Raw genomic sequence first — 24533 nt, forward strand, 5'->3', positions numbered from 1 at the left:
GCGGGACATAGTACTGTGGAGGGGAAACTTATAATTTGTAGTAGAAAGAAAGAGCACCTCTGACAGAACCTCTCTGTGTACAGAGTCCCTCAAACCCAATACGCTGTCTCGAGAACGAGGAAGGAGTCACCTGGGAGTTCAGAAAGTGGAAAAGCAGCAAACCCTGCCAGGGGGTCGCCTGAATGAGATCAGGAGGAGCGACCAGGGCCTCCCCTCTACACTAATCACCATCTACTATGAAGTATCAGAAGCCAGCCACTGTCATAACATTTGGAGCGAGAGCTGAGGAGGGAATTCTGGCTTTTAAATATCGTTCCACTAGCACCACTAGCTGATCCCCATCTTTGGGCTTCATTTGTCCCACACAGCATTGTATCTGGTAAAGCTCAAACAAATCTGTCCAGGACCACTATTTCCACTCTTGATGTACTGTAGAAACCTAAAGCTACAGGCAGTTGAAATAGGTCATACATTTGTGACCCTATCCAATTGAAATGTTCAGGTATGTCCCGGATGTGCTCTGACACTCTGGGTAACTTTTAAGCTAGCAAGGATTTTATCTTTCAGCCTATGGAATTGTCTAGCATCCTGCTGACCTAAATCAAAGTAAGCTTTCTGAGACTCACCACTGAGTAATGGAGCCATGGTATTTGTCCACTGGTTGGCTGGAAGATTCTCTTCCTAGCAGAGACAATTTGGTTCTAAACTGGAGGTCTTTCTATGACACCTTAAAGGGGTTGGCCACTTTACCTCACGTTTTTTGTAATGTGTGTGTAAGTGTGGGCGGGAAGGATATTAGGTCATTTACCAATACACTTCTATAAAGAAGTTGTGCTCTGCTTTCTTGATATGTCAAGTGAAACCTTCTGTCTTTTACCTCATCAGCCAGAAATTTTAACCTGCTTCAGTTGTTTAACCCCTTAAGGACGGAGGGTTTTTCGCCTCATTTCTCGCTCTCCAACTTCAAAAATCCATAACTTTTTCATTTTTCCGTGTACAGACCTGTGTGAGGGCTTATTTTGTGCGTAACAAATTTTACTTTCCCGTAATGTTATTTATTTTAACATGCCATGTACTGCAAAGCTGAAAAAAAATTCCAAATGTGGAAAAATTGAAAAAAAACCGCACGTGCGTCACGTTCTTGTGGGCTCAGTTTTTACGACTTTCACTCTTCGCTCCAAATAACACGCCTACTTTATTCTTTGGTTCGGTGCGATCGCGGTGATACCAAATTTATACAGGTTTTATTGTGTTTTAATACATTTTCAAAAATTAAACGAATGTGTACAAAAAAGAAAAAAATTTTTTTGCCATCTTCTGACGCTAATAACTTTTTCATACTTTGGCGCACGGAGATGTGTGAGGGGTCATTTTTTGCGAAATGAGGCGACGTTTTCATTGCTACCATTTTGAGGTCTGTGCGACATTTTGATCATTTTTTATTTCATTTTTTATGTTATGTAAAAAGGTGTAAAAGTCGCATTTCGGACATTTGGGCGCCATTTCCCGCCTCGGAGGTCACCGCCGGCCGTAACCGTTTTTATATTTTGATAGATCGGGCATTTTGGGACGCGGCGATACCTAATATGTCTGTGATTTTTACTGTTTGTTATGTTTTATATCCGTTCTAGGGAAAGGGGGGTGATTTGAACTTTTAATATTTTATTAATTTTTTTTATTTTTTAAACTTTTTTTTTTCTTTTTTTTTTCACTATCTTTTAGACCATCTAGGGTACATTAACCCTAGATAGTCAGATCGCTGCTACCATATACTGCAATACTTCTGTATTGCAATATATGGCATTTTTGCAGCACATTCATTACAATGAGCCACTGGCTCATTGTAACGAATATGCAGCTGCCAGATAGCCTCGTGTCAAAAGAAGACACGAGGCTACCATGGCAACTGATCGCCGCCCCCCGATGACGTTCGGGCCGGCGGCGTTTAGGGGCGTTTAGGGGGTTAATAGCCGCGATCGGTGCAAGCACCGACCGCGGTTATTAGCGGTGGGGGTTTTGTGCAAAATGCAAAAACCCCCACCTTTGTATGAAGAGGACTCAGCCCGTGAGCCCTCTTCATACATCCCTTATACCTCTGCGCCGTAGAGCTACGGCGCAGAGCGTTAAGGGGTTAATAATGTCTTTCAGGTCTGCAGGGTTATATTTTGCAATAGTAGCAGACTTCGCTATAAAGGAGGAAAAATGACAAAATAAAACAATACAAAAACAAAGTGGCCAATAACTAAACAATGCAGTAGTTTTCTCATAAATGAGAAACTGTATATAGCCTGCCAGCCCATATCCCCCGGTATATAGCCTGCCAGCCCGTATCCCCCAGTGTATAGCCTGCCAGCCCGTATCCCCCAGTGTATAGCCTGCCAGCCCGTATCCCCCGATATATAGCCTGCCAGCCCGTATCCCCCGGTATATAGCCTGCCAGCCCGTATCCCCCGGTATATAGCCTGCCAGCCCCTATCCCCCGGTATATAGCCTGCCAGCCCCTATCCCCCGGTGTATAGCCTGCCAGCCCCTATCCCCCGGTGTATAGCCTGCCAGCCCCTATCCCCCGGTGTATAGCCTGCCAGCCCCTATCCCCCAGTGTATAGCCTGCCAGCCCCTATCCCCCAGTGTATAGCCTGCCAGCCCCTATCCCCCAGTGTATAGCCTGCCAGCCCCTATCCCCCAGTGTATAGCCTGCCAGCCCCTATCCCCCAGTGTATAGCCTGCCAGCCCCTATCCCCCAGTGTATAGCCTGCCAGCCCCTATCCCCCAGTGTATAGCCTGCCAGCCCCTATCCCCCAGTGTATAGCCTGCCAGCCCGTATCCCCCTGTGTATAGCCTGCCAGCCCGTATCCCCCTGTGTATAGCCTGCCAGCCCGTATCCCCCTGTGTATAGCCTGTCAGCCCGTATCCCCCCAGTGTATAGCCTGCCAGCCCGTATCCCCCAGTGTATAGCCTGCCAGCCCGTATCCCCCAGTGTATAGCCTGCCAGCCCATATCCCCCCAGTATATAGCCTGCCAGCCTATATCCCCCAATACATAGCTGGCAGCCCCTGCCCCAGTATATAGCAGGCAGCCCCTGCCCCAATATATAGCAGGCAGCCCCTGCCCCAATATATAGCAGGAAGCCCCTGCCCCAATATATAGCAGGCAGCCCCTGCTGCAACTGCCCCGTCGTGCAAACGCCCCCCGCCCCGTCGTGCAGCTGCCCCCCTGCCCCGTCATGCAGCCCCCCCCCGCCATGCAGCTGGCCCCCGCCCCGTTATACAGCTGGCTCCCTACGGGTACAGAACGTGCAGTGCCCCGCGCTCCCTACGGGTACAGAACGTGCAGTGCCCCGCGCTCCCTACGGGTACAGAACGTGCAGTGCCCCGCGCTCCCTACGGGTACAGAACGTGCAGTGCCCCACGCTCCCTACGGGTACAGAACGTGCAGTGCCCCGCGCTCCCTACGGGTACAGAACGTGCAGTGCCCCGCGCTCCCTACGGGTACAGAACTTGCAGTGCCCCGCGCTCCCTGCGGGTACAGAACTTGCAGTGCCCCGCGCTCCCTGCGGGTACAGAACTTGCAGTGCCCCGCGCTCCCTGCGGGTACAGAACTTGCAGTGCCCCGCGCTCCCTGCGGGTACAGAACTTGCAGTGCCCCGCGCTCCCTGCGGGTACAGAACTTGCAGTGCCCGCGCTCCCTGCGGGTACAGAACTTGCAGTGCCCGTGCTCCCTATGGGTACAGAACTTGCAGTGCCCGCGCTTCCTACGGGTACAGAACTTGCAGTGCCCTGTGCTCCCTACCAGTACAGAACATGCAGTGCCCTGTGCTCCCTATTGGTACAGAACATGAAGTGCCCTGCGCTCCCTACCAGTACAGAACATGCAGTGCCCTGTGCTCCCTACCGGTACAGAAAATGCAGTGTCCTGGGCTCCCTACCAGCACTTGAATAAAACTCCATTCACTTACAAACTTGACCTAAGGTCATTTTCTGATAACACATTCCGTGCTGAAGAGGTGAGGCCAGACTTCCGTGTCCTGAGGGTGTGTAGAAGAGGGCAGGTCACATGCCATGGAAGTAAAGGGTTACACATTATAGGTAACATGATGACGCTGCGTTTCACACCTCACTCTCATCACATCCCTCACTGCAGGTTATTGGCTGCAGCAATCCTTGACCACGCCCGATTGTCTCCACCTCTCCTACGCCCAAAGATGGCCGAACGCTTAACCGCCTATTGAGATTGTAATGAGCATTAGGGCTTGGTCTCCACGGCCATTTCTCTGTATATCGGCTCAGCCAATCCGGTGTCAGAAGGAGAGTGCCGCTGACCAATAGGCTGCGCTGTGGGGCAGGGTCCCGGGGTTGCGTGTTCCGGTGCATCCTCAGAGTGTGTGTCGGTGCTGGGCTGGGAGGTGCACGGATCTCTGGGAAGGGACGGCAGCACGGGCTTCCCTCCTCCGGCCGAGGCAAATGAGAAGGAAGGGGCAGCTCCGCATGGCGAGGGGCTAGGAGCACAGCGGCTCTTCCCCACCCTGACACAGACCCAGGTGGCAGGAGCTGCCTCTAGCGCAGGAGCAGGGGCACTGAGGAGGGAACAGGCAGCATGGACCAAGTGGAGATCTTACAGACTTTCATTCAGAAAGTGCAGTCCATGAACCACAGAGACCAGAACGGGGAGGACAACTTCGCGTGTGACTTTATGGTAAGCGCGTTCGGCGGGTGTCTCCATGTCCCCTCCTCTTGTCTTGTTCCTCTGCCTCCCGCCTCTCCCCCTCCTTCCTGATCACTTCATGGATTACTGCCTGCAGCTTTATGGGAGGGTGGATTTCATCAGAGCTTCCTGCACTCTGCTTTCCTCCCAGCAGATCATCATCATTGCTCATATGGCAGGAAGTGCAGTATCGATTAACCCATTAGTGGGGCAGATGTCATCTTGAAAGGGCTGCTGGTGACCCACCCTAAACCTCTGTAGTGCTAGGATGACACAGCTGTGCCACTATGTGAGCAGGGGCAGTGCCTAGCCTGCCACTTGTCATTGAGGTTCCCCAAATCCTGTCCCAGCCTTGTGTCAAGCAGCGGCCCCACCCCCTGTGCTCGCTCCTACATTGTGTCACACTCGCCCTGTGGATGGGCACATGGGCTCCCTGCCCCTCACTGATTGCCAAGGCTCTTCTGAATACATCAACCCAACTTATCCATATTGCCCGATCTTCCCGTATGTAATAGATGGCAGGAATTTCTGAAGGATGCTGCAAAACCTTTGTGTAAACCTTACCATGCCATGCTAGGTAGACCGCATCTATATAGTCCAGTCAGTGTTATCATAGTCCCTGTGTGCAGATACCAGACTAATATCTCGGAGGATATCATTTTTCTGTTATCCTTCCTTAAGCACTTTTGTAGTTTTTACACAAAGGTATTTACATTGGATTTTTCCTGACTAACACAGTACTTCTACACTTTTCTCAATGATTAGGATAGATGTAGGACACTTGAGGCTGAATCTAATGCGACCGGCATATTTTTAAAAATATTTTACGGTATAATGCAATGGGTTTCATTTGAGAATTTTAGCCTTTATCGATGAGAATTCTTTATCTATAGATGCCAGCGTACAGCTGCATGTACCAATCTGCTTTATTATGACCGGACAGGGCTATATAGCAGTGCTGTCATTGTGACAAACCAGGCTGGTATAGTATCCTGTGCAGGTACCCAGATCATTGCTGCCTTCCTTCTTGTTTCATTCTTCAGGTTGCTTTAATAATACTTGGGCATCATTATGTGCACTCGTTATTGTGCCAGTGTAGATTTTTAATTGGATTTTGTGTTTAAATGTACTCTTGTATACGTGCTCATTACTTGTAAATGGAAGTAATTCGGGTTTCTGTATAAAGAATGTCTTGTTTCTGTGAATATTTTTTCACTCGTGGCTTCAAGCCATGCTGCATACTCCCAGCTTCATTGCTAGGACATATTTGGGATGGGTTAAGGAAAATACATTCTAATTATGTATGTCATAGATTGTCATGTATATCAATACAATGGGTGAAGGTGCTTGATATTGAGCTTTTCTTGGTTGTATTTGTGCCCTCCTAAAAACACTGTGTCTTGTCTTGTGCCTGAGATGAGGAAATTACAATGTGGGTACATAAAGTAAGAGCTACAAGGTCATTCTGATGTCCTTCTTTTCATAATTTAATTTACATTTTAGTTTTCAATTTTAAGAATATAACAGGCCATGGCAGCAACTGTGGAATCGTCAGTAGAAGTGGTAATGCTGGTTAAGTCACATTGTTCAGCCAGTTAGTCAACTTGTTCTCTATAACCCCTTTAAAGTCTTATTTTTCTAGTTATACTGGAAAAAACCCATGGGGTAGGTACAAGTAACAAATTGAAGTGGGAGTAGAAGAAACTATCTGCAGCAGCCAGTGATTTGCCGCTTCCGAAGTTCAGGGTGTCTCTTTGGTGATTTAGCGGTCCAGTTGAATTACTATGGGAACACCCATATATTGCGTTCAGCAAAGGCTGGGGATGGATACAGGGGCATTTGTCCCCCAATAACACCTTATGACTTCTCTTAGTGTCAACTTTATTTTCAAGTAGGAATGAAGAAAAAGTTACTCCTGCAGGATGCAATGTAGACCAATCAGACTGAGCGCAAAAGGATGGCTCCATCTGCCAGTGTATATCTATGGACATCTTGGGGGAGATTTATCAGAAGTGTCTGAGAACAAAATTTATGGTTGCTCACGGCAACCAGTTGGAACCCAAGCTTCATCTTCTAAAATGTTGTGTGGGATTGAAAGCTGAACGACTGCAACAACATTGTGAACGACCGCATAATCTCCAGTTCTTTGACCAGCCTCAGCGGTCGTGAGACTTTTTTTTTTTTTTCTTCTCCCCATTGTGTATTATTTCATAGTGGGCTTGAGACATTGAGGGAGATGTATAAAAATTGTCTGTGAATAGACCAATGCAAACTTAATCTGCACCTGATAATTCATTCTGATGTATTTAGTTACTAGTAGTACAACTGTGGAGTTGTACTTTAGGCTAGCTATTAGTTGGGATAGTTTACATCTTAATTTTCTGATGCCTGGGTTAATCCACACCTCTTGAGTGAAGATAGCAGACAGCAAAGTGTTTTGTTTCACGCACCCACCCTGTGACATCCATGATGGGCTTCCTAGCATCATATATATGATGTAAGGAGCTACTGCTTCCCCTCAGAACAGCAGCACCAACACTGTCATTATGTTCCCTGCTTTCAGGGAAAGCAATGACTCCTTGCATCATATAGTAGTAATATGCTAGGTGTCCCATTTAGGACACAATGGTGTATCATTGAAACGGTACACCACAAGTTCCGTGGCTCATGAACCAACCACAGCATTGTGAAACTGTCCTAAATGGCACAACTCGCATCACTCCAAAAATACATGGCACCTCTTTTTACCTAAAGAGTGACATGGGGGTGGGGGGGGGGAGATACTGAAAACCAAAATGCTAATGGCTATTTTCTGGCATTGCTGGAGATAGCGGAGAACTGTATGTGATTAGCATTGATTGGAGCCATGTGTTTTGCAGATGTAATCACAAATTCCCATGAGCATTAAAGGGGTTATGCCAAAGTCCACAGGATATGGATAAGTGTCTGCTGAAGATCCCAATTGATCAACAGAGTGGGTTGGTGTTGGTCAGATAAGGTGCCTCATATAGATGGACAGCTGTCCTGGAGGCCGTCAATATGTCCCTGCAGTAAAACTCTCCTTCCTCCTTGGTGAAATCAGCATTATAAGTTAATTATACTTTGTCACTGGATCTCTGGGTACCTTTAGGATTCGGTCCAATGTGGTGGCTGCTTTTAAGGAAACTGATAAGTTAGTTGTCTAAAATGTGGATACAACAGTAAGGTTACAGAGAAAAATGCAGTCCTTGACCTTTCTTCATTTGTTTTAGATAATAAAACGTTGGCTCTGTAGTCAGAAATCAAAATGGCCTTCTCACAGGGAAGAAAATAATTAAAATTAAATGATCAGGGATTAGAAATGCACAAGATAGATAGCCGAAAACATTCCTAAACTGTTCATCTTCATTAAGACGAAAGTCATGGAGGCAGCTTCTGGCGTCTTCTCTGCCATTGAAAGTTTAGAAGTTGAAGCTTGTGAACTGTGCTCTTGTTCAATTCTTCTATTCATTGGATAGGTCACATGTAATGGAAAATATCTCTGAAAAGTTGAGCGTTTGTTTCAGTAAAAATAAAATAATTAACAAAAGTGTGCGTGTTGTTGTCTTCAGCAGGAAGTATGCCTTTTGTAATGCCCTCTGGTACAGTTGCTTAAAGGCCTGGCTGCCATGTAGTAGCACAGTGTGCTACTCCAGAAATTCTGGGAACGCCAGAATTTTTAATTGAAGGCAGTCTACCAGCATCCTTATGTAGTGCTCTAGAGATTTGTGTTACCGCAGCCGTTTAAAGCAGTACTGTGAAAAATAGTCCTGCTGCTACTAACGCACACAAAGGTATGGTTACACTGATTTTCAGTACTCCTGCCAAGTACTGTCTGCAGCTTTGTGTGGTCAGAACTGCTGGTAGACTCGCTTTTAGTTATGACAGCAAAAATTGTGCAGTAGCTTATACATATATAGACCAGGGTGTAAATTCCTGTAATGTTCTGTAAAACTGCTCTGGGCCAGTAGTAGTCTCGCCGTATAGTATCTTATTGGTAAGCACATTGGCACTCAGCAGTGGGGTCTATCAGCCAAATTTATGGACAACATTTGTAACCCCTACTATAGTGTTAAGTTGCTGAGCAATGTGTTGGGTGGTATATTTAATGTCAGACGTGTGGCTCATTGCCATGTCCAGCCATAACTTATTATTTCATTAAATTAGTGACTTAGGGGTACATTTATCAGTGCTTCTATGCAAGGTTTCTGGCGTCCAAGAACTAAAATAATAGCATTTTTTTCCGATTACACCACCTCCATGTCAAGGACAATGTGGGTTTGGAGATGCACGGCTGCCGGAATTGTGGTCCAGCACAGAGCCCGCGAAGCAGGCGATGGATACATCAAGAAATCTAAGCCTCATGATGTAGCCTTTATCATATTTTGGTGAACGTATAGTTCCCTTATTAGTTTTTGTTTTTAGATGTTAACTTTGTATGTAGCTGTGAGTTGTATAAAGTTGGTGTTTGCAAAAATCCTATTAAAAGTTTAAATGGCTTCTTTTATATTTAGTATGAATATGTTATGTGTTCCCTAATGGGAGAAGCAACTCATGCAAATGATAAAAATCTTTGTAGGGCAATTAGCTATATGACACAAGTGCTATTATTGTTCATACTACTTGTTCATGACACATTTCCCTTTTTGACATTGACCAGAATACACATCTTTTTTGTAGATGTCCTTGCTGTGGTTTTCTGTCGAGTTGTACAACGGCTGCAGCGTGTTGTTGGACATGTAGGGAGACTGCGTTCACTGATCCTAGAGAGTTTGGGCATTTACAGTGGGGGGTATTTAATTCTTTTCAGTCAGTTGTCACATTTCAAGAATATATGTGGCAAAAGCTGTTTTCTTACATACACTTTAAAGTTACCGATCATGAGGATTTAGGCCCACAAACCACCCCAAATATGTTATCCAGGACTGGGACAAGATCCTAGTGATGTCCTTTGGTATTCCTAAAGCAAGAGGATGACACAGCAGATATTCTTGTAAGCTTGAGTGTATTAAAACAATGCAAGATGCCAGGTTCTGGTTACCTGCCCTCTATGCTAGCGCTGCGTTTGGTAACGCAGTGCTTGCGGTACGTGGGACTGTACCCATATACAAATAATTCCCTACTCACCCCATGTTGCCTGTTTCCTTATACGCTTGTAGTATTGAAGAGCGTAATATAAGCCTATCATTGAAGGTGAACTGTAGGGGTTTTTAATGGGTAGTGTGTGTTGGGGGGGGGGGGGGGGCGCATTCTCATCGCAGTACAACATACCATACGTATGAACTAAAAAAGTAATGGAAAACATTAGAACTGATGAGAACTTGGTTTTTATGTGACTTGCATTAGCTTGGCTTCAATTTTCTCTATAGTCTGTGATCTGTGAAAAAAAACACATCTGACAAGGACATGCTCTACTCTGAAAAGCATCGGAGCCCATTAAAATAATGCCTGTGAACACCAATCCATTAAAAACCACGTTCCTGTACGTTCTAATAACGCTCACGGGCTCAACCCTCTTCATATATGGTCAGTGTTGGCTTCATTATGCGGCCACAACCCACCTTCAACGCACGCAAACAGTGCTGGCACTAATGTGTTAACTATGGCGATAGCGGCAGCTTAATGCCTGTGGCGTATGGGCGCCACCATCTTAGGTTGGATCCTCGATCCCCAAGAACATTGATCCATTCCCATGGCAGCCTTAAGTATGCTCATTTGCAAAAAGTTTATAAGTCGATATTTTATTATAAAAGACGGCCCGGAGCATGGCAGCCAGAGTCGCCCCCCCATAACCCCTAAAGTAACGAGCATCCGTTTGGGGACAGTCTACCACCCCTAAATGTGGTGGTAATGTCCTTTAACATTGTTTTCTCGCGACACATTGTATTTCATGTTAGTTGTAAAATTTGAGTGATTAATTTTTGCATATTATTCCAAAACAAAATAAAAATTTGAGCAAATGTTCGGAAAATTGTTTCTTTTTCAAAGTTGGAAATTTCTGCTTTCCAGGCAGATAGTTAAACTACCAAATGTTTTTTTTATGTGTCATCTCCTTTTTCTAGGATGTTATGAAGTGCAGAACTTTAGGTGCGATATTTCTCATTTTCATGAAAATCGCCAAGACTGCCTTTTTGAGGGACAACTCATCTTTAAATTAACTTTGAAAGGCCTAATTAATGTTAAAAACCCCATAAATTACCCCTCTATAGAAACCATGCACCTCTATGCAAGTACAACAACTTCTATTAAGTCTATTAACCCTTTAAGTGTTTCACATGGGTTAAAACAAAATGAAAGTGCGATTTAGAAAAAAATTTTTTGGGGAAAATGCATACATTTAGCCCAAAAAGGATACTTTCACAATGAATTTAATGATTAAATGGTCCGCAAAGTTTGATGCCCAATTTCTGCAAATGTCCCTATACACGGTGGTAAACAGTTGAATGTGCACACGGCTGGGCATAGAATGGAAGGCGTGTCATTCGAAGCAGATTTGTATTGTCACGTTGTACAGGCTATAACATTTTTATTATTTTTGGTAATGCAAACATATGAGGGCTTATTTGTGGGATGAGATACTGTATAGATAATTTATTTCGGTGGTCTATAGCTTATTCACAGGATTGTGTTAACTATTTCTAGGTAGATGCAAACAAAATCGTACATTTTTATTTGGGATTTTTAGCACTTTTTTTTGCCTGCTCACCATAACATAAAAATATTTTATCTTCATTCTCTGGTTCACAACAATTACAGAGATACCTTATTTATATAGTTTTTCTTAATTTTTGCTTAATTTTACTAAGCAAAACAGATCTGGTTAAGGGCTTATTTTTTGCAAAAAAGTAGTTCAGTCGCGCGTAACTTTTTTTGATTGCTTTTTAGAACATTTTTTTTTGTGAGGGTATTTGAAAAATTGTATATTATGGGAAGTTATTTTGTTCACCATTCAGGTTCAATATTGATTTAGACTTAAAGCACTGAATAATACGGACACAGTGATACCAAATATGTCGTGTTTTTTTTTTTGTTGTTTTTTTTTGTTAAATATACAGGCGGTCCCCTACTTAGACTCTCAACTTAGATAACCCCTATTTAAAGACGTTCCCCTCTGCCCACTGTGACCTCTGGTGAAGCTTTCTGAATGCTTTACTATAGTCCCATATTACAATAATCAGCTGTAAGGTGTCTAATGAAGCTTTAATGATAATCCTTGGTCCAATTACTGCAAAAAATGTTGAAACTCCAATAGTCACTGGGACAAAAAATGTAGTCTGTATCTACAATGATAAAATATGCAGTTGCGACTTGCATACAAATTCGACTTAAGAACAAACCTATGGACCCTATCTTGTATGCAACCCGGGGACTGCCTGTACTTCATTTGAATTTTATATGTAACTGTGGGTACTTTTATTTAACATTTTCCAGACTCTGGCTTGAACAAGCGTTTATCCAATCGCTTGTTCAAACCTTTACACCGCAATACACATGTATTGCAGTGTATTATTGTAAGTAACCACTGAGCACACGCCGGACATAGGAGCTGCTGCAGGAAGGATCAGATCCCTTTGTAAGCACACTGGGGGTGTCCGCTCCCCACGGGACACACACGGGACACTTAGACATTGCTGTGATGCTTGATGCGTGTAAGGGGTTAAACACCCATGATTGGAGTTTTTCTGATCCTGGGTGTTAGTGCCAGGTCTGGGCTGTGATGACACAGCCTGACACCTGCACTTACAGATATTCTTCTGACGTGCCGATGAAAAAAAGAACTTCCCTTCATGGCTGCCGTAATAACTACCACAATAATTACTTCCATAGGGCAGAAATCTGACCACGGTCACACAGGTGCATGGTTCGTTATATCACACAGCTCTGATTACTCTCTGTGATACTAACAAGCCGTGCACCTGTGTGACTATAGGCAGATTTCTGTCCACTGGAAGTAACCATAGAAGCTTTCTATAGAAGGACAGCAAGCAGAGATCTAGAAATCTGTGAGGAATTGATACACGAAGCATATTGGAAAACTGTAGAACTTTTAATCATACAAACAATAACATCTATGCAGGGCATCAGAATAGGAAAACTTTTTTTGAATACACTTCTATTGCTGCTTGGTATATATTTTACAGCTTTATGCAACTTGATTTTTGGCAACGTGGGTAGAAGTCAGTCAAGTAAACCTGCAAGTCAGATTCTTCAGGAGTCTTATCTCCCCGAGCTATGTCATCCTGTGACTGAAGGAGTGCTAAGAAAAGCTTATCTCTGGGAGGATCTGCATTGTTGAGGCATATCCCTGAAGTTGTGGAAGGTATATGTGTGCAATGTGGCATTTCAGTATTCTGTACAGACTGCTTGAATATCCAAATAGTCAGCGCCTCAGGGAAACTTCATGTATCAGCATGTTCAAAAATGTCCCTATTATGTTTACTAACTATTCACTTTCTCTAGCTTGAGAATTTCTAATCCCAAATTTTATTCAACAGGTAAAAGTATGTGTCATTCCACAAATTGTCGCATTGCGTTCACACAAGTGTAAGCTGTGAAAGATTAGGGATCGTTTAAACACTGCCCCATTAGATTCTTCCAATTCCTTTGCTGCTGAGAGAAACGCAGATGTCAGAAATACTTCTTACTGCACCAGCTTGTTACTGTCCAGATAATCTGCACCGGTCTAGCAGCCCTTTCTCTAAGATCACATTGTACAATAGATCACTCCTATTGTTCCATATGACGGTTTGTAAGGTAATATTATATTTGTATGTGTCCCCTATGATAAAGCTGCCCTTCAGTATGGATAATCTGAATTTATTCATTCAATCAAAGCTAGTTGGGTAACGTCATATAACAAGACAACACACAGAATAACTGTAAGAACGTGAGGCGTCTCCATCGTGCAGGGTGTGTTTGGAGTATAACTATATATTACTTCTCTGCCTTGTCACTAGTTTCCCAGCAATAGGCTATTTCAGGGCTTCTATTTTAGGTGAATGGGAAACCAACATCATTAAGCTATTCCAGTATGGTTGTGTTCTGTGTGAGTATACAATATCTATTTTGTATTTTTCTTGTTTTAATGTACACTACATGTCTATAATGTATACCTGAAATTGTCCCATTCATTTCATTAAATTGAGCTTTTGGGAATCTGCACATTCTGCAGAAGCTAGCCTATGCAGATTACTTGGATTAGATTTCCAGATGTAGAGATTTCTGTAAGTATCCAAAAATGTATCAAGTTAATGGCATCCTGCTGCAGGTCCCAGTATACACAACACAAATCTGAAACTTTCCTTGTAAAATCTTCATTTAAATATATGCTAATGAGCCTGAGGGGCTCTGATGGATGTTTCCAGAGCCCCTCAGTCTCCCCTTTTCACCGATTGTTACAATAATCAAAGCAGGTCTTTCTCCTCATTTCCCTGCATTTCCTGCTGCTGCTAGATTATACAGGAAGAGGGAGAGAGCAGGGTGAGATATTTTTTATTAGTTTTAGTTTAAATTTAAAAGTTGACTTTAGAAGGAAGGAGGTCATGGATAATAAAATATAAGAAGATTACCATGGTCACGGTTCCTGGATTTATGAGTAAGTGTGCTTCTTGATTTTGATGGGGGATTTTCTTAATGGAAATCTACCATGAAGCCTGATGTACCAGGGACACTTACTCAAAGATCTGGGCACAGTGGCTGTGGTAATCTTGCAATCTTACATTCTTCTAAAATCAACTTTTAAAATTATGCTAATAAATCAAACGGCTATGGGACACTACCATAGTGCTTAGTACCCTCTGTGCTGTAGCCTTACAGGCTGTTATACTGTGCAAGAGCACATCTCATAGTGAAGGGCTGTGGGCGTGTCACTGAAGTCCTCTGTGCTCTTGCTTCACAAGCTGTTGCACTGCAGCAGTACGGGTAATGTCCCCCCCCCCCCCCCTTGTATAGTAAAACTGGCTTTTTTCAATAAAAAGAAAAGTTAAATCAAGTTTAACTTTCTGTATGCAGTGAAGTGTCCCATAGTAGGGTTTTTATGTTAACTGGTAATTAAATAGTCAAACCTGGAGTGATTTGAATGGGTTTTACCATTAAAAGCTGCAGTTTTGGGTAGTAGGAGAGCTGTGTGTTTTAAGTAGCAGCAGGACTGTGAAATGCTTCTATATTCTATATCTCTTCACTGAATAAAGACCAACCCCTCCCCCTTGCTCTATGTAAAGCAGCATCAGGCTTCTGGTTAAATTACAATATAGGTCCCCCTATGTCTATGGAAGGCGTATATACTCTCCCCCCCTCCCCCCCATACGGGAGTGGGAATATAGCCTTATTCTGTACCAGATTCATCATCCAGCATCAGACAACTGATAGCTCTGTATTGTGTCATCAAGCTCTGTACTAGCCGATCATTTTAGGCAATTTGTATTAGCCTGTTATTTCACATAGATTGATGGGTGTTGCTTCAGAGATGTTTTTTGTGTGCTAGGAAATCTTTAACTTCCTGTTAAAAATCTCATCTGCTTCTGGTTGAACTTTATGCTGCTACGTGCTCTAAAACCTATATGTTGTGATGAGTTTCCCACACTGTATGCCGAGACTATCGTAATAGTTTCATGATTGTGTGACTTTCTGATGTTCATTTTTAGGCTAAAGCTTCCTTGAGGTCTGTGTGTGGGTTTTTTGTACAGTAAATGTTTATGCTTTTTATTCCATATAATTCAATGACACACCCACTGTCTGTTGTCTAGAGAAAAATCCAAAAAAAGAAACCCTGAAGCTGTTAAATTGTACTTGCTTGCTCCCCTTCTGCAACTCGTGATGCTCCCAATCCCTGCTGAACTCCTTCCCGAGGGGTAACTCCACACAAAACACTAGAAGAAACCAGTGCCAGCCCCTCGCCCCAAGCATATAGCCAGCCAGCCTGCCAGCCAGCCCCTCGCCCCAAGCATATAGCCAGCCAGCCTGCAGTGAATCGCTTGCTGGCGTCATAATCTGTGCAACGGAGCAATGAGACTAATTTTGATCAGTGTTTGTTTACAATTATCTCATTTACAGTTTTATTTTGTGCTTTAGAATATACACAATTTATGAAATTATCCTAACATGAATACAAAAGCAGCATTTTAAGCTTTATTCACATATGAGTACACAATGACCTTGCTCTAATTTTGATCTTCAGTGTATATTTCATTTTAAATGTGTAAATGGGTCTGCAGAGTTTTTCAGCCGTAAGAAAACCTTGGTCATTATATTAAAGTCTTGTGGCTATATGCCATATTCGGCTATTTGGACTATGAAAATAATACATAGGAAGCCAATATTTCTAAGGTTACATTCACACGAACGTATGCGGGACGTATATACGTCCTCTATACACGGCAATGGGCGCATGGCGCCTTACGGGAGCGGTACGGTACAGCATATGTGTGGCACCTTTTCGTAGCAAGGAGAAAGATGGGACATGTCCTAACTTTCGCTGGAATACGGCGGCATAGATTACTATGGAAATTACTCCTCCTCTCCCCGGCACCAATGTGTGCCCGCCGTACTACAGGACAGCAGGCATACAACATGTGAATGTAGCCCAAGGTAAATCCATGAAAGGTAGACTGTAGACAAAACATCACAAGGATATTACTTTGCTTTTATGGGGATATGCACATATATGTAAACTAATTGCTTTTAGAGGACTGTAATAAGTCTAAATTGGAGTAAGATGTGACTGAATTCAGGTTCCTCTAAAAATGGATGCATATCTTTCCAGACGTCATCATGTGCATTTTCCAGTGTGATCAAATGACTGCATTTACACATGGGACATTCATATCCATGGTGTGACTAATGCAAGTTAGTAAAATCCTTCTATGCTCATATCAGAGATTTGACTACAAGCTCACTTCTTGACATTCCTGGCAGATGAAAGTTGATGCCTCTCAAGTTCAGGTTGTAAATCGGAACCCAATAACAGGTCTTTAAACTCTACTGTGGCCTCCGATCCTAGAGCTCTCTGGGGAATTTTATGTCACTGTGCTTCTTGGTTAAATTCACTCTTTTTGATGAGCCAACTACAGCATAGACTAGACAAACTAGTCAGTACTAAGTATGTAATGGGTGCAAAATGTAGTCTGCGTTTTGAGTACTTTTTGGAGAAACTTTGTAATTGGTTCTGGCGTATAAATGTCCTAAAGATAGATGCCATATGCCCAGATTGTTCTGCATATTTTCCAGGCAATTCCCATCAGTAAAAGTTTTTAAAGATATTTTTTAGCAGTTTTTAGCTATGTGCTTTTTATGGCTCCACTTGAAGTTCTGCTACACTCCTTGCATAGTTGGTTGGTTGCCAAGGGCTTTCTGTCTTGAAGAGGTGGTCCCCAAATCCCTCAGACAACACATGGTTATCCAAAATGCCATCCAGGGGCTCTTTTCAAGGATACTCCTTTATTACTACCTGTAGCCTACAGTTATGACCCCTGGTTACTTTGTCCCCATGTGTCTTGGTGGTCTCCTATTGAGGCAGAAATTATATTGTGGTTCCCAGAATCACAGTGATACTCTATACCAGTGATGGCGAACCTTTTACAGAGTGCCCAAACTACAAACAAAATCCACTTATTTACTGTGAAGTGCCAGCATGGAATTTTATACGGTAACTTACTGCTACCAGTTCTTCCACATCTTTCAATTGTATCGGCCGCCTGAGGCCACCAATACAGTTGACAGAAGGAGGGCAAATTCAAACTATTGTAGCTTCTTTCCAGGGCGCCTCTGTACAGAAAGTATGGTGGGTCCAGCAGGAGGACCTCCAAAGATAATGCAGTTCTGTCAACACCTTCTTACTTTCCCGCAGTTCCAAACAGCCAATAGTGTCACTTTAAAAAAGCACTGAGAGCAGAATCTCTTAAGTTGAAGATTAAATATTTGGTGAACTCTGTCCTTGGACAATGGCCTGAGTGCCCACAGAAAGGGCTCAGAGTGCCACCTCTGGCACCCCTGCCATCGGTCCGCCACCACTGCTCTATACCATTTTTCTGCTCTTGAATTAGTGGTTAATAAAACGGAACAAAAATTGATGAATCCTAACAAAAATTTGGTGACCAGTTTGGCAATAAGTTATTGGGAATATTTTTGTGATATGTGTGTATGTGTATATATAATATATATATATATATATATATATATACAAATATCCCACTGTATACAGAAATGCATGTACTGCATGAGTGTTGTCCCTGTAACATAAAAGCTTATGGTATTTCTGTAGAAATGCATAAACGACAAGTTTCTGCTTTCAGCGTGGCTAGCTTTGTCTTAATGTTGCTTTTGGTTAGAGGTTTTCCTAAGGGTAATGCGTGGGCTGAAATTGTAGGATGTCATTACAATGGTTTGGAGATGCTGTGAGCTCTGCTAATTTCTTGACTCATTACTTCTTTATTAGTGAAAATGCTGATTGTGTGAAATGTAATGCAGATGATGCTGCTAACATTTGAGTCTATTTGTACTATGCAAAAGTCTCTACTTTTCTGCTATTCTGAAACCTATAATTTTTTGACTTTTCTGTGTAATCACCCAGCTTTCCTACTCTCCAGAATGGTAAGTGTTCTTTCTCACACAGGGATATATCCTGCGCATTTCTGCACATCCTCCGCTGCCAATTGAGACGGGACTATCGGCAGTAATATTTGACACCAGGTTGCCCCTACATTTCCCATATAAGGCTACATTCACACGGACGTATGAAAACGTCGGTATCCGTACCGTACCGTACCGTTTTTTTACGGATTACATACGGCCACATTAATTTCAATGGACAATACGTCTGACCATTTATATTGCCGTTGTTAACTCCGTTCCGTACCGTACCGTATACTGGCCGTATAAAAATATAGAGCATGTCCTATTTTCTCCCGTATTTCGGTTCCGTATGCCCTAGAAGTCTATGGGGACGTATAAAATACGGGTTACATACGGGTTACATACGTGCTGCATACGGATGAAAAACGTCACGTATAAATGGCCCGTAAATACGGGACTGGAGAAATCATACGGTCGTGTGAATGTAGCCTAAGTGTAACATTAGTCTGACTATATTGGTGTTGCATTGGCCACTGTGGAGCTGGTATTTGGCCAGCATTGTGCTGCTTAAGTGTGGAGTGTGACCTCTATGGGAGCAGGAGCTATATTCTATTGCAGCTCTTTATTGTTCCCCTGCCGGTAACCTCCTTTATGCCATATGTGGTAAAAGCTTGTCACCAATCTCATGAGTGAGTAAGCAGGACTGGCTGTTGTCTTGTTTTGCTGAAGCGTTGCACTGGATGTCTTCAGCTGACGCCCTTTGCTGCTGCTGCTGCAATAATAATAATAATGTGACCTCAGTGTTACTCAGTAGAGCTTTAATAGGATAGCCGGCAAAATGATCCTCTTGGCAACTTTAAACCTTTTAGCCTTTTAACTCTTTGATGCCTTTTTTACCCATTGTAAGTTTTACTGAAGTTTTCTGGGGCTTTAATTTCCTCCTAATGTAAAGAGCGAAAGAAAAGATGCATGAAAGCAGCTACAATAGGGATCTGTCTCACCAAGTATGTGAATATAAAATTGCTACTCAGAATAAAACATTTCCTTGTAATATTAATTAATTGAAGCTAGAACTACAAATTGCTCAGACCATCCTGATCCTCAATTCCACCAGTCAGCCTGGCATTACATGTTGATGGAGTTGGTGAATGTATGTCTGCTGATATGAAAGAAAACCCTGTCAGTTCTGGAAATTTTATCCTTTAAGATGTTTGAGCATCTAGAGGTGTAGGTTACGTGTAACTAGTAATAATATAGGCCCTCAGTGTATTTAATGTAAGGTTCCATGCCTTTTTGAGTCATAATATTAAGTTCAAACTTCTGCTACTTTACCAAATACCAGAATAATCAACCTCAAAAGTTAAAGGAAACCTACCAGTTATAATGGGAGGGGTGAGCTGGTGCCGGTACTTACTTTCGTTAGTGTTATAAACCGCGGTATCGCGGTTTTAACACTTTTTAAATTTTAGAGCAGAAGACGCTTCGGCGCTTCGCGCCTACATAGGAAATAGCGGAGATGTTGCGCGCGCACGGTCGCGCGCAGTGCCGCAGCCCCTTCTGCTCTAAAATTTTAAAAAGTGTTAAAACCGCGATACCGCGGTTTATAACACTAACGAAAGTAAGTACCGGCATCAGCTCACCCTGAGCTGGTGCTCGATACTTGCAGCCTACCCCTACCATTCTAAATGGTAGGTTTCCTTTAACCAAAACATGTAAGATTTTGTGCAATGCGTAACTGGTTTGATAACTAATACAAACTGTGTTAAAATTTGGACTTTGGATTTTTCATAATGCAGAATAATTAATCTTTTATCATGGTTTAATAGATGTTGCAGAATTTGACAGTAATATTGTATATGTGTCCTCCTTTTCAGAGACTAAGAAGGCTGTCAACGAAATACAGAACAGAGAAGATTTACCCGACAATCACTGGAGAAAAAGAAGAAAATGTCAAAAAGAATAGATATAAAGACATTCTACCATGTAAGTTTCCATGCATAGTAGGATTTGGTAATTTGTAGAAAATTATGTATACTACAAAGCATATGCCTGCACAGTGATTTACATTGCTGCATTCTGTTGTAGGTGTAATGCTTCCCATTGTATTCGCAAACCGTGGGCAATTACAGTACTTGTTTGGGGGAACCTATATCATTTTATATTGGGTTATGTTAATACTGTATGTATAGTTGTTTTAAGTGTGTGTGTGTGGGGGAAACCATAATTTTTTTTTTTTTTCTATACAAATACCAAAACCTTAGTATAACGTTTATGCTTTTGTTTTGTTTTTTTTTGTTTTTTAAACTGCATTTTTTTTCTTCTCCAGTTGATCACAGTAGAGTTAAACTTGCACTGAAAATTCCTCTTCATGACTCGGACTACATAAATGCAAACTTTATCAAGGTAAGCCATTTCAGTTAAGCTTTTCTGCACATAATGGCCCGATATAACATGCTGAGTGCGCACGTTTTCTGGCTCACAAGGCATGAAAGGTGCAATTCTGGGCACTCCACAGATTTTGCTGGGCTTATGGTGGTTTAGGGTGGGGGCACCCTGTTCAGCCAAATTACCTGCACTAAAATACAGGTCCAAACCTCTAAATAATTCCATCGTTCGCCAACAATTGTTACATAACTGCAGTGGATTGATGTGCTGATGGTCATTGTGACTGCACACACTGCATAAGAGAACAGAGCCAGTTATAGATGTGAAAATGTGTGTGGTCAATGGAGGGCAGCAGTGGAGAATTCCTATTCCTTATGGCTGTCGCCGCTTCTTTTCCATTCCACCATGGAAAACTAAGAAGATGATCCTGTACAAATAATGCCGATACAGGCACAACATGGAGTAAATTTATAGAATGTCCTTGAACCTGTATATATTCAGAATGGAGATTAAATGTATGGATGCAATAAACTATATATATATTTATTTATTTATTTGTAAAAAAGATTATAGCAGCACTCAAAAATAGAAAAATATCACTCAGGTGCACGTTCCCAGAACCAGGATCACAGTTCATCCAACGTATAAAATAAGAAAAAATGGCAGCACTCTGTGATTCAATGTGGTCAAAAATGTACTATTTTATTCCAGCATGTGCCAAGCAACGTTTCAGCTCCCAAAGCCTGGAGCCTTTTTCAAGCCTATTTTATTTTATTTTACTTTTATTTATTTTATTTTATTTTTTTCTAGGGAGTGCATGGCCCTAAAGCATACATCGCAACTCAGGGGCCCTTGGCAAACACAGTAGTAGATTTCTGGAGGATGATCTGGGAGTACCAGGTCAAGGTAAGTCTATAGCCTTTGTGTTCATAGAAATATTTGTATTCCATGTAAGATTGTTTTAGAGGATAAACTTAAATATGCTAAGCAGAATTTGTAAACGTTAATGGCAATTACTTGTCAAGTCTTGATTTTCGATCAGTTTCTAAGGGAAACTGCTGTTTTTTTTCGTTTAATGCAACTTAGTTTGACTTCTTATCTAGGTATTCATTTAACTTTCTAAGGTGGACAAAGTTCTGATTCCATAGATTAGCTTCAAAAAGATTGTTGGGCTTTTATTGCAGAAATTAATAGTGCAGTTAATAATGGTAAACTTTGTTATATACTTTAAGTAAAACCGCTTTTCTCTGGCTTTTTTTTTTTTTTTTTTTGCTCATTCTTTCTCCTGTATTGAGCAGTGTTGGTGAGATCCTTCCTAAATCTCCTACAACTTGGGAAGGAGAGTAGGCAAATGATTAAATATTTCCATGCCTAGAGCAGTGATTTTCAACCAGTGTGCCGCGACACATGGTCGGGTGTGCCACGGGGAAAGTTCCCCAAACTATGGTGCCCCCTGTGTTTTTGTTTTCCGGCAATGCGCAGCGATGCGCAGTCACTGCTTCTAACAATGTAGGAGACGTGTACAATAATACATGCGCAAGCTTTGAACCTCACGCAACAAAATGATGTCACCGAGGCCAGCACATCATCCTGAGAGAGGAGAGACTCTCGCATTTGCCCACCGCCAAGGTAATGTCCACCAATAATGCTGACTATAGGAGCTTTTGCCTGAGTATATGAACTGTTGGCAGAATACTCAGCATATGAGCTGGTACTTTTAGTACTCCAGCAGTATACTGCATATAACATTGAGATATGCAAAATGAGAAATACTATAGTCATGAGGCTGGAGTACTACAAGTACCAGCTCATATACTGAGTATATGAGCTGGCACTTGTACTCTGAGTGAGTAAAATAAATTTAGAATCTATATTATTAACTATATGTATAATATGACTGTTTTAGTGTCATTTTGTGCTATTTTGGTTGGTGGTGTGCCCCAGGATTTTCTAAGTATAAAAAGTGTGCCGCGGCTCAAAAAAGGTTGAAAATCACTGGCCTAGAGGATGTTTCCTTTTGATTCAACTTTCTTTTGAGATTGTGTATACATTATCAGGTTCCTTTTATATATGCGATGTTTGTGTAAATCAGTTCCCTGCCTATATTCTACCCCCCATACCAATAACTTATGTATGGAAGAAAGGCCAAGTAAACAAACACTGGAGCAAAGTCATATTTTTTTAAATAATGTTATAACATTTTTAAAGTGTAATTAATTAAATTATATAACCAGGGTAGCAGAAAAGTAGCTCTGAGTAATATTAGGCACTCTTGCTGTGAGGGATCACATTGGTGTCCTACATTTTGTTGCACCTATGTAAACTATGAAAAAGGAAAAATGTACTGTTGTATATACGCTGCATAGAAGAAAGCTATAAAAAGGCATGTTCTTTTGGGACATGTTAGAATAATTGTGTGCATATATTTTAGTATATAGAGATTTCTGGGGTATGTAAGAGCTAATGTGGTGTGTATTATTTTTTTTTTCTCATCTTCAGATAATTGTAATGGCTTGTCGTGAATTTGAGATGGGAAGGGTAAGTATTGTGGAGAAATAACGTTCTTGCATGTATTTGTACTTCCTTTGGGGTTTGAGTAATGCAGGATTTCCTTTAACTGCTTCTGACCATCGACAATGTGGATGGAAGCTTCTGGTGGCTGATGACTTCAAAGTGTACAGCCCATCTATGATCAATATAATTCTGTACTGGGAGATGCCGTTGTTCTTCATTACAAGGCATAAGAAATGTAAAAATAAAGAGTGAAGTGTGTGACGTTCTTTATGAACATGGCTTTATAGCACTATTTCCTTTTTTTGAAACCATTGATAAGCCGTCTTGTAATATGCAGAGGCATTTAACCCCTTCAGGACTCTGCCCACTTTGGCCTTTAGGACACGGCCCTGTTTTTCATATCTGCCCTGTGTCATTATAAGTGGTTTTAGCTTCGGAACGCTTATACACATCCAGGGGATTTTGACGTTGAAAATGAACAACTAATTTGAAGTACTATGTGTGACGATAAAACAAAGTTCTAAATTCTCTACTTTTGAAGCAGATCATCATAGCACCCACGTTAATTCATAACTTAAATTTCCTAAATGTCTGCTTTATGTTGGCATGTTTTCTCTAGATTTCACATATTTTACTAGAATGTTATGAGGCTTAGAATTTGCGTGGCATTTTTCACTTTTTTGGATAATCGCAAAACCTGTATTTAGAAGGACCTGCTTTTGTTCAATTGACTGTGCCAGACTTCAATAATAGTAAGACTCGTAAATTACCCCATTATGGAAAGACGCCCATCAACGTGTGAAACAGCGCTATTACTTTTATGCATTGTGAACCAAACATATCTTGAGAACTGCTGTAGATACACTGATGCAGAAACTTGTCTTGTTTAATCCCTGAACAGAGTGGTTTTGCTGAAGAAAAAAAACCAAAAAAAACCAATTATAGAATTCATGATAATGAGGCTCTGTCGCTCCTGTGGCTGCCCTGACGCTCTACTCAGCCTAATTATGCAATGCTCCAGTCTTGTCCTGCCCAGCATAAGCAGAGTATACTGTATTCACTGTGTTGTCCCTGACAGGGAGAAATAATCAATTGCTGCACCATCCCTCAGCTACTGTGTATGAGTCATCCAGCTCAGGTTGATTAGTCCTGTCTGGACTGTTCAGGCAGCACCTGTGTATGTAATGTGTTTATATACGGCAGCCAGCCTTCCCCCAGTTTTCCCAAGGTCCTGAATTTTATAATTTGTTTTTCAAACAAAATCACTCAATTCAGGGATTAAACAACATATTTTTCTGCATCAGTGTCGCTACAGCATTCTCAAGGTATGTTTGGTTAACAATGCA

At 42.0% G+C, this 24533-nt stretch overlaps 2 protein-coding genes across 2 annotated transcripts in view; one reads left to right on the plus strand and one right to left on the minus strand.

The window, feature by feature from the left end:
* Positions 1–4081, minus strand: part of GSAP (gamma-secretase activating protein) — a 103991-nt gene extending 99910 nt beyond the window's left edge. The window contains exon 1 of the mRNA XM_072147231.1: positions 3956–4081. Coding sequence (XP_072003332.1) covers positions 3956–3989 — 34 coding nt within the window. The 5' untranslated portion in view covers positions 3990–4081. The remainder of the gene's footprint in view (positions 1–3955) is intronic.
* Positions 4082–4218: 137 nt separating this feature from the next.
* Positions 4219–24533, plus strand: part of PTPN12 (protein tyrosine phosphatase non-receptor type 12) — a 42278-nt gene continuing 21963 nt past the window's right edge. The window contains exons 1-5 of the mRNA XM_072147232.1: positions 4219–4692; positions 20163–20271; positions 20615–20691; positions 21484–21579; positions 23173–23211. Of these exons, the coding sequence (XP_072003333.1) occupies positions 4594–4692; positions 20163–20271; positions 20615–20691; positions 21484–21579; positions 23173–23211 (420 nt within the window). The 5' untranslated portion in view covers positions 4219–4593. The remainder of the gene's footprint in view (positions 4693–20162; positions 20272–20614; positions 20692–21483; positions 21580–23172; positions 23212–24533) is intronic.

Source organism: Engystomops pustulosus, chromosome 4 (genome assembly GCF_040894005.1).
Source record: "Engystomops pustulosus chromosome 4, aEngPut4.maternal, whole genome shotgun sequence".
In the NCBI taxonomy this organism is placed as follows: domain Eukaryota; kingdom Metazoa; phylum Chordata; class Amphibia; order Anura; family Leptodactylidae; genus Engystomops; species Engystomops pustulosus.